Raw genomic sequence first — 10,231 nt, 5'->3', positions numbered from 1 at the left:
GATATTAGAATAAACAGCCTAAACAAGTAAACAGGAAGGTCAAAACTAAACTTTAGTGGCAAGCCTCATTAAATAAGCCATATGATTTATCCAGAATAAATAGGAATACCAAAGGTTTAATTTAGTGTACTGGGAGAACGTTCCTAATATTGAGTCCAAATGGTGTGGTGGTTTTAAGTAAAAGTTCCCAGTGATTCTCTTTATCTTTGCGATTTTTCTCGCTCCAATTGGCATTATGGTCAATTGCAATCACTCTGAAATTTGAAATTGAATGACCAGCTAAATTGAAATGTTCGGCTACTGGTTGATCAAGCTTAGATGTTCTGATAGCTGATCTACGTTGTGTAGGAGAGTGTTTTTTGTTTCTCCGACATATTGTTTACCACAAATATTACAATATATGAGATAAATGACATTTTTGGTGAGGCAATTAATTGATTGCCTTATCCGAAATATGTGGTTTGTTTGGTTGCTCATGAATGATCGTGTAGAATCAATATATAAAACAGCAACAACAACCCCAAGGATTGTGGTACAAGTTGTGATTCAATAGTTGAAAATGTGTTTGTTCATTTTAAGTAAAAAATGAACAAATTCGGTTCAAAATGTGCAATACGAAGATTTACATTTCCTTCAGTGTTGATTTCATATTGATACTGTATACCAATACAGAGTGTTATGTCCCCAACATCACAATCTCTTCGTGTAAAGCCATTATGTACACATACCGGCTTAACCCATCTACCATTGGTAGGTTTCAACAAGGGTTTAAAACCCATACTGCAACGTTGTTATAATGGAAAATTGTTAGCTGGGACCTATAATTTAAATTTACAGGTGCTCATTAGTTTCCAGGGTTCAAATCCTGCAATTGCAGATACATTTTGGAAAGCTCAAATTTTGTAAAAATCATTGTTTCTACATCATGTGTTTGGTCATATTTTATTAATTGGAATTAAAAGCAATGTAAATTTATCTTTATTTTCAGAGATACTAAGGGAAAACTTCACAAGTTACCTAGCAACAATGTTGATACCGGTATGGGATTGGAGCGTCTTGTGTCCGTATTACAAGGAGTGACTTCGAATTATGATACTGACCTTTTTCGTCCTCTTATTGCATCAATTGAACAGGTATATCCTTCTATTTATTTATTTTCTTTTAATTCTTTAATTTAACTTTATAGATCATAATGATTTTGGCAAACAATAACAATACAAAATGATGTTAAAAATAAAACAATGACATCTTTTGCCACAACCCGGGAGTACAAATGATAGCACAATGTTTTATTTCCTTTTAGACATTGCCCATTGTGTACAATAATAATTCTTCATTATTATTACTATTCATATAATCATGTCCTGAAATATACAATTTATTAATTCCACATATTAATGAATTATTTCTTTTTGAACTCTTGTTACCATCTTCCCCGCAGGTATCTGGAGTTGGGCCATATGAAGGTAAGGTCGGTATCTCAGATACTGATGGAATTGATATGGCCTACAGAGTGCTGGCAGACCATGCTAGAATGCTTACTATATGTATCACTGATGGTGCGAGACCTGGACCACAAATGCAAGGGTAAGTGTAACTTGATAATACTCTTTCTACCTAAACAGAATTGTTAAATTCCAACTGAGCTCCGTAACACTTATCATTTGCATCAATTTTATTATCTTATTTCAAAATGTTGCATCCTTGGCAGGAAGCCACCTTTTGAAAATACTCTAATAATTTATACTTACTTGACAATGATGCCCGTTAAACATATTTCATACATTGCCATTAAAAATTTTTGGAAAAATAAAAAAATAAACATGTAAAATACTAAATAGCAAAATAAATAATATTACTGAATATCATATGTCCCTACAGTTACTTTCTGTGTATCTCTTATATTGTATAATTGGTTACCTGGTGTGAAGTTGTGGCATTGAAGATACTGTACTGGTGCCTGCACAATTTACATGGCAGCATTGATTATGTATTATTTGGGAGCGGAGAATGTTTCACTTTGTGACGGTTTGCCAATTTATCCAATGACAGGATTTAATAATTTTATTTTACTTTTTTTATTAGGCACTTTATGAATTGAAAAATTATCACCTTACAAAGATAGAACATGTAAAAATGAATGGTGTAAGAATAGCCTATCGGAATCTGTGTACATGCAGTGTAATAACTCGGTTTTTTTTGTTGTTTTTTGTTTTTTTGGTTTTTTTTTGTTTTTTTTTAGCAGACAAGATCACAAAGTACACATTGAGTTGATTCAGATACTTTCTTCAATAATGAATACTAATAAAAGTGTTTGATAGGTATGTCATCAAGAGAATAATAAGGAGAGCTACAAGATATGCAGTTGAAAAACTTAAGGCACCTCCTGGCACGATTGCCAGTCTTGTACCAGTAGTGGTGCATTCCCTGGTGAGTGAGTATTCTTTTTATTTCTCTGTATTTAAACATATATAAAATTATAATCAACTTCTAGTGTCTTTTTTGTTGTTAATTTACATTGATCATGTTCTAATTATAACCATTACTTTCCTCTTTTTCTTCTGGGACATCAACATTTTTTCACTCATTCCCATTCTCTGGTGAATATTATGATTGTTGAATGCATCACCCTGTACTCTAGTAACTTGATATGGTAATTCTAGGCTTAGCAGCATACTGCAACTTTCTCTGCATTCTAATCCTTTCACCTTTCTAATCAATGAGGAACCGTAAGGTAGTGATACCTGAGTCCAATTTTCTTTTTCTGACACAAATTTCTTGTCAATCTTTTAGCTTCTTATATCACAAACTATGATGCATCAAGGCAGTGCATAAAAATAAGTCTCAATACACAATACACCACATACATAAAAATGTTAAAACAGTCAATAATGATAAGTTGATATTAAAAATGCAATACACAACAATACCTATTTCCTGGTTTTAGTAGAAAGAATACTTATTAGTTATTATTTCCAAACAACTTCTGGAGTATTTTAGCAATTGGCCAATCAGAACAGGTCTACTAGTATCTGCATGCCCTACAAACACATGTCCCAAAAACGCATGTGTTTATGTACGTTTACGCTGTTGTTTTGTGAGAACTTGGCAACTGTAACTAAGGGGTGGGGCTTAGAAAGATCCATTGTGGGTAAGTAATGATATGTCATTTTTATATCTTTAGGGAGGTGCATTTCCTGAACTGACGAAAAATCCGGAAATTGTGATGCAAATTATCAACCAAGAGGAGCAGCAATTTCTCAAGACATTGGAAAAAGGAAAAAGATTTTTACAGAAACATATATCAAAGCTAGGGTCTCAGAAAACATTATCAGGTAAAATTAAATTAATATTCAACATGTTCCTTTTGATAATTTATTTTCAGTATATTTTGTGTAATGACAGTTACAGATATTGAAGATTTAATTTGAGATTTTAAATTAGGAAATGGAGGAAATTATATTCAGTTTAGAGAGCATTGGAAAGAAAATGATGCAGATCTTTCTTAGTGACAGGATAAATGCAATTGGAAATCAAGATTCAAAGTAAAAGTATTTAAATATAGGAATCAAAATTGTAGAATTAGAACGTGTATATGTATAATTTGTTTTTTTTAATCAATGGTTCCAAACTTTATGTTGTGGAATGTTACAGGTGAAGTTGCTTGGAAGATGTATGATTCATTTGGTTACCCCATTGACTTGACAAACATCATCGCTTCAGAAAATAATTTGAAAGTTGACATGGAGGAGTATGAGGAAGAAAGAAGGAAATCACATGAGGTTGATAAATATTTAATATTATTTGAACAATTCAAAAATAATTTTGTAGCAGCAGCAACAGCTTTTCAAATGCTGTCTTGTGTTGCAAATATGGCAAAGACAAGTTAAACTAGTCACTCGTCTAAAAAATTGATAGTTAGATTATTAATACAGGGTTAAACAGTAAAATGAGAGCTATAAAATGGTAAAAGAATCGTTTAATGTTGACATTTCCTTATGAAGTGTTTAAACATACAGCTATTTAAAGAACAATATTTGAGAAGTCAGCCTTCAAAGATTTCGTTCATTTCTCTGGCAGAAACCATCACAAAATCATTAAAAATTGTTGTTTTAACATTGAAAAGAGGGAAAATAACAGCATAGCATGAGGTATAGATATATAAATGTTAGTTTAGTGCACTAAAATTGATTTAAAAAATGTTGACAGTTCAGTATGTTTTGGTCATTATCTCTGAAACACTTTTTGCTACGAGTGACTAGTTTGTCTTGTCTTGCCACAAATACAACATTATTTTCAATATTGCCTTTTGTAACAATAACACTGTCAATGTTGCTGCCATATTAAGCAGTACTGTAAATAATATATCAATAATTGTCTTACGTAGCAACAGCATTGTCAAAATTGATTTATTTAGCAAACATTCACAGGTAGAACACTTATTTTCTTCTGAACAAATCTATGTTACTGTACATCTTCATTTATGAATTCATTTTCCACAGATTACAAGTCTTGGTGGCATAAAAAATCAACAGAAAAAGAGAATGGTTACCCTTCATGCTCCAGATGTTGAATGGTTAAAGAACAAGAAAATACCCGTCACAAATACATCAGCTGTCTATGCTACAAATTACAGTGAATCTAACAGTTATTGTAAGTTTCACAGTCTTTTTCAACTTTATCAACATAAACTCACCAGTACAGCAGGGATATTACACAGGGTTTTTTTTTGCCCAGTTCCCAATTGTTCCTGTATGAAAATGCATGCTTTACTACGTGTGAATTGGTTGCACAGTAGCATGTAATATAATGACATTTTGGGTGCAAGGTAGAGTGTCTTTGTCGGGCTGGCGGTGCAAACCAACTGCATTTGCTGTAAAAGAGTATAGACAGTAAACAACATACTCATGAATTCCCATTCCTTGGTACCTTTATAAACACTACCCTCAGAGACACTAAAACAAGAAAAGAAAAAGCATTGACTGCACTCTACAGCAAAACAAAAAAAATCTGGAAAACCAACATCATGTAATCAAAGTTACAGTTTTTCAGAAGTATCTGAAATAATTCTTTTATATCCCTGGTTCTTAATAGGCGGCCCACGGGGCCATTTATTCTGGCCCGCGCAAAAAAAAGTACATGATAAAATTTTTAATCATTAAAATAAGAAATTAATAATAATTTGATGAATATTTCTGAAATAAAAGGAAGACCAAAATGAAAACTCTGAGGCTAAGGGGAGGATGCAAAGTGGGGAGGGCAGCCGGACCCTGGGCCCCCTATTTTTTTCAATATTGTAAAAAATTGGAGAGAAAAAGAAAATTACATTTAAATTTTAAGCCGGAGAGTGCCATTTCCAGGCATCTGGAGGTGACATAATCATAAAATTTCTTAGGGTAGTACAGACCGTCCATTTGTCAAAGTCCCTCCTTGGGTACTATCTATTTCAAATTCTTGGATCTGCCATTTAAAGGCGGTGAGCACGTTATAATTATATAGCGCAGAAGATACAGTAAGTTGATTTGCTGGGTCTAGCAAATATGCTGTTTTTGTCTGGTTCTATTTGAGATACAGCTCTTATAATCAAAACAAAAAAACATAGAAGTCGACTTTCTAATGTGCATCTTGGGGACTTGATGCCAACACCTTTGACAGCCCTGACACCAGATTTTACTGCATTTGCTAAGGCATCCATTGTCATTTAAGTCACTGATATTGATTGTTTTGAAAAACATAAATAATCATGTTATCATGTATTGTTATGGTTATGGACTGTTATTTACTGTTCCCATTAAACAGGATGTTTTATTTTTGTTGGACTTTCAATGAAACATGTCTGATGATAATTAAAACAAGGAATGATGGTTTATTTGTGTTTGTTTTATTTTACGTAGTTATTCAAATAATTTGCTATGATTGTAAGATGTACAATGCTTTCTTTCAAAATATTCCACTTTAATCTTCAGTCTGTTTTATCATTAATTGAACTAACATTTGTTATGCATAGGCCAAACTAAATGTCGTTATATTGCCTCAGATAGGCGTAGGTTTCATTTGGCTCGCGAGATCTCAAAAAAAAAAATTTGGCTGGCCAAAGAAATTACAAACCAGGTTTTTATATGGATCGTAGAGTTGGATGGTTACTAAGATGCTTAAGAATGGAATTGATGGCTTCCATTCCTTGTTGCTTCATCAGTATACTACGAGACATCCTACCAATGGCAATGGTGGACTAAACCTAATTGTATTTAAAGACTCAGTTCATTCTAGCATAATATGAAAGATGCATTGTAAAATTTGATGATATTTATTGTGAATTGCCAATTCTTTCATTAAAAAACACTTTGATGATTTTAAGATTCTCCTGATGTGAAAACTAGAATAATTGCTATCAAAGCAGAAAACAATTTTGTTGATGAAGTTGGCAGTAATGTTGAGTGTGGTGTCATTACAAGCAGTACTAACTTTTATGCCGAGTCTGGTGGACAAATTGCTGACATAGGTGTGATAATAAATGACCAGTCACTTAATTGCCTTAATATTGATGATGTACAGTCTTATGGTGGATATTCATTACATAGTGGAATGTCCAAGGCACCAATCAGAGTAGGCGTTGAAGTACACATGCACGTAAACTGGGTAAGTTCAGACATGAGAGGAATGGGGATTAACCCCAGAAGTTAACAAATTTGTAAAATACAGTCCATTAAGATGTGTCCTGACTATAACTCCTTCCTCTTCTCTCCTTAGTCAATTTTGGAGCTCAGTGCAGCCTATTTAAAGGCTCTTACACTTACATTAGAATGCCCTAATACTTGATAGTAAATTTCATATATGACCTATGACCTTTGTATTTAACATTATGATGTATTAATATAATTATATATTTAAGATGCATTTTTTGGCAGTTGAATCAACTAAAGGTGTTGAAACAATTGCAGAATTTCCTGTGTCTTGTTTTGTTTCGTTTTTTTAAATTTGTTTATTGTATCCAACTTCACATAGGAACATAGAATCAATGTAATGCGCAACCACACAGGTACCCATCTGTTGAACTTTGCACTGAGAGAGGTTTTAAGTAATACTAGTCAGAAGGGTTCACTGGTAGCCTCTGATAGGTTGCGCTTTGACTTCAATTCTATGGTAAGCATACATGTAAAATATTATTATTCAGACCAAATGATTTATATGAGATTTATTTAAATTGACTACTAAATAGTTATCTGATCCAGTACTGTTTTAATTATTCTCTATATAGCTCTTAAAAAAATCCAACACTATACTATTTTGAGGAATGTATTATGTCTATGATTATTGTTACCCTCACCATGAAAATGTATATATACATGTACTACTTTTTTCATTTAATATATTTTAAGTTGGGGTCAATATGAGAGACAAGTTTAAACTTCTAATTGTCCATTATAATGGTGCTTTTTCTTCATTTAATTCCATCATACTTAATGAGGGTGACCCTTCCAGTTCAAAGGGAATCAGTGAGCTGATCAATGGGGGCCCAAGACAAACAAGAAAATACAGTCATTAAAACCCAGTTTTCCAAAGTAAAATTTGAACTATTAAAAATCATACAAAATACAATGAAAGTTCATTCATGAAAGAAAATTCGTTTAGAAAAACAATTCAGAAAACAATTTAGAACATAAACATTTCATAAGACAAAAGGCCAAGAAAAGGAAAGGAATATTGTGCAATTTAGTTGAATAAATCAAACTGAAACTATAAGCAGTACAAAGAAACAAAAGACTTTATGCAACATTAACATGTTAATTTGTTTTGCTATTTTTTGTAATTATAATCTATCAAATTGTCTGAAAACAAAGAAATATGTGTAAATTTAATATATATATTTATAGATATATACATAAACATTAAATATTATTGAAATTATAAATTGTGTTGTATTTAATATTTTCTTTGAATTAAATTTCTTCTCAGGAAACACTAAGTACAGAAGATTTACAAAATATATCTGACATTGTTAATCGTTTGATACAAGAAAGTCTCCCACTGTATACATCTTCCATGTCAATTGATAAAGCAAATACAATTCCTGGACTACAAGCTGTGTTTGGTGAAACCTATGGGGATGAGGTTAGAGTGGTAACCATTGGTCAAATAATCAATGAATTAATGAGCAGTGATTATACTGGTGGATGTTCAGTAGAACTATGTGGAGGCACGTAAGTGTTTCATTTTTTATTAGTTTACCTCTTGTTGAAATAATTGATTGTATTTCAGTAGATGTAGCAGGTGGCTGGTGCTGAAACCATCTAGATCTGTGTGTCCATCAAGCTGTTTTTCCGTGACACTGATGGGCGCTGCTGCTGCTGTTGTTTTTTCAGGCACACAACACATGTACCAAGGATTGTCAATAGCAAACTTATTACTGTTTCACTTGTAGGTGACAATCCCTAACACAAGACAAACATACACACACAGTGGTGGCGTCAGGATTTGTCCGACGGGGGTCCGATGTTCCTGGTGAAAAAAGTGGACGTGGTCGGGCATTGTTTAAAATCTCTCAAAAGGGTTCCAGGGTTGGCACCAACCCTGTGCACACACGATGCTTTACACAAACTAAATCTCAATATGAGGTTGAGGAAGTTAATTTGTATGGTCATGAGAAAAAATCCTGCAACACTGACAGGAATCGAACCAGGACCCTGGGATTGGAGAGCAAGTATCTTAGAATTTAATATACTCTTTCAAAAAGGAAGAAATTGTTTCCCAATGCAACACCCACTTTGTTGACATATGTGGCTCTGCACAGCACAAGTCCCCATTCAGTTACTATACCAGGAAGATGAAATTCAGAGTGATAAAAATAAAAGAACAATGTCTAAGTACAGAAAATTTGAGAATTAAATCTTTATTTACTTAATTTACTTCTTGTCACAAGCTAGAACTCTAATATCTAGAGGTCAAATCTTAATACAAGAAGTAAATTTACAAAGCAAAATATATATGTCAATCAATCCTCTTTAACCTGTTGCATTCTGATATTGCTCTAATTATTGATATTATTATTGTAGTATTACTATACTACTGTAGTTACAATATATGTTATATGTTTTTCACAGACATGTTGAGAATACCAGTCATATTGAGAAGTTCATTATAACATCTCAGAAAGCATCCAGTAGTGGAGTGAGAAGACTTGAAGCTGTCACAGGAGCATTTGCCAGAAAAGCAGAATCTAATGGCATTGCACTACAAGAGTCATTTAAGCAGATCCAACAACAGGTAACTGTGTTTACAATGGTAAAGAGGTGTTGAAGCCAGTAGAGCTGATGTGAAGAACAGTACTGCTAAACTACATGATCAAAGTTAAAGTGGAATAAGTCTTATAATAATGTTATAATAAAGGTTAATATTTAGAGAGAGAGAGCAGCTTAGCTGAGTCGTAAAGCCGGTAGTAGTAATTGCGGGTGCGCTGAACTGTGGAGATGTCTTGGCACCTGGTTCTGTTCCCATCGCTGCTGTCCTTGTGTTTTAGCTGGAGGGCTGAATTTCAATAGAGCACGGTCTTTCAAATGAGACGTTTAAGCTGTTGGTCCTGTATGCAATATGGCCCAAGTGCATGTTAAAGAACGTAGTACACTGTTCAGAAAAGAGTAAGCGATAGTCTCCTGGTGTACTACTGCCCAATCACTGCCAGAAGAACCACACTAGAAATAAGTCTTTTATAGACTTATCCTTGGTATTAACACCGAATCTAATCCAAAGTCACTACTGTACATATGAAACCTGTACAGTGTAGATTCTCAAGCAAGGTTGAGTGTGGGAGGTAATGTATAGACTCATTACAATTATGATTTGTATTTGTTTTTAGCCCACTCTCTGAGAGAGAGGGCTTATATGATGATTCTGAGGGAATTTTGAAGTCATTTGTTTTTCTATCTCCTCCTTTGTTTGTGATGCGATTAGGCCGATCTTGCAATAATATGGAAGATAAGGCGTGGGGAATTTAAAGTATAAAGAGTTTTTGCGAAAATATTGGGAAATATGTGAAAAGTATGTTTTTTTATCATGTTTCTTAACAATACGGTGGGTTTCCTATGAAAGCATGTTCGTCATTGATCAGATTGCAAATCGCCTGATTCCACATTGTGTTTATCAACCAATTACGGCCTGGAATGGTAAGCTTTGCGGCTAATAAATGCGTCTCCACGAGTCTAGTTGGCAGCGAAGAATGAGCCGTTTTGTGGTG

The 10,231-nt window shown here is 33.5% G+C and overlaps 1 protein-coding gene across 2 annotated transcripts in view; it reads left to right on the top strand.

The window, feature by feature from the left end:
* Nucleotides 1–10,231, top strand: part of LOC117115581 (alanine--tRNA ligase, cytoplasmic-like) — a 42,189-nt gene that overhangs the window by 23,690 nt on the left and 8,268 nt on the right. For both annotated transcript variants that reach the window (XM_033259440.1, XM_033259439.1), the window contains exons 6-15: nucleotides 989–1,133; nucleotides 1,442–1,587; nucleotides 2,322–2,430; nucleotides 3,185–3,335; nucleotides 3,655–3,782; nucleotides 4,503–4,653; nucleotides 6,359–6,639; nucleotides 7,006–7,143; nucleotides 7,957–8,201; nucleotides 9,102–9,264. In XM_033259440.1, coding sequence (XP_033115331.1) covers nucleotides 989–1,133; nucleotides 1,442–1,587; nucleotides 2,322–2,430; nucleotides 3,185–3,335; nucleotides 3,655–3,782; nucleotides 4,503–4,653; nucleotides 6,359–6,639; nucleotides 7,006–7,143; nucleotides 7,957–8,201; nucleotides 9,102–9,264 — 1,657 coding nt within the window. The remainder of the gene's footprint in view (nucleotides 1–988; nucleotides 1,134–1,441; nucleotides 1,588–2,321; nucleotides 2,431–3,184; nucleotides 3,336–3,654; nucleotides 3,783–4,502; nucleotides 4,654–6,358; nucleotides 6,640–7,005; nucleotides 7,144–7,956; nucleotides 8,202–9,101; nucleotides 9,265–10,231) is intronic.

This window comes from Anneissia japonica, unplaced genomic scaffold, assembly GCF_011630105.1.
Source record: "Anneissia japonica isolate Jap-2015-1 unplaced genomic scaffold, ASM1163010v1 scaffold1487_len315116_cov162, whole genome shotgun sequence".
Classification (NCBI taxonomy): domain Eukaryota; kingdom Metazoa; phylum Echinodermata; class Crinoidea; order Comatulida; family Comatulidae; genus Anneissia; species Anneissia japonica.
The sequence above is the reverse complement of the archived record's forward strand: the minus strand, read 5'-3'. Positions and strand labels throughout refer to the sequence as shown.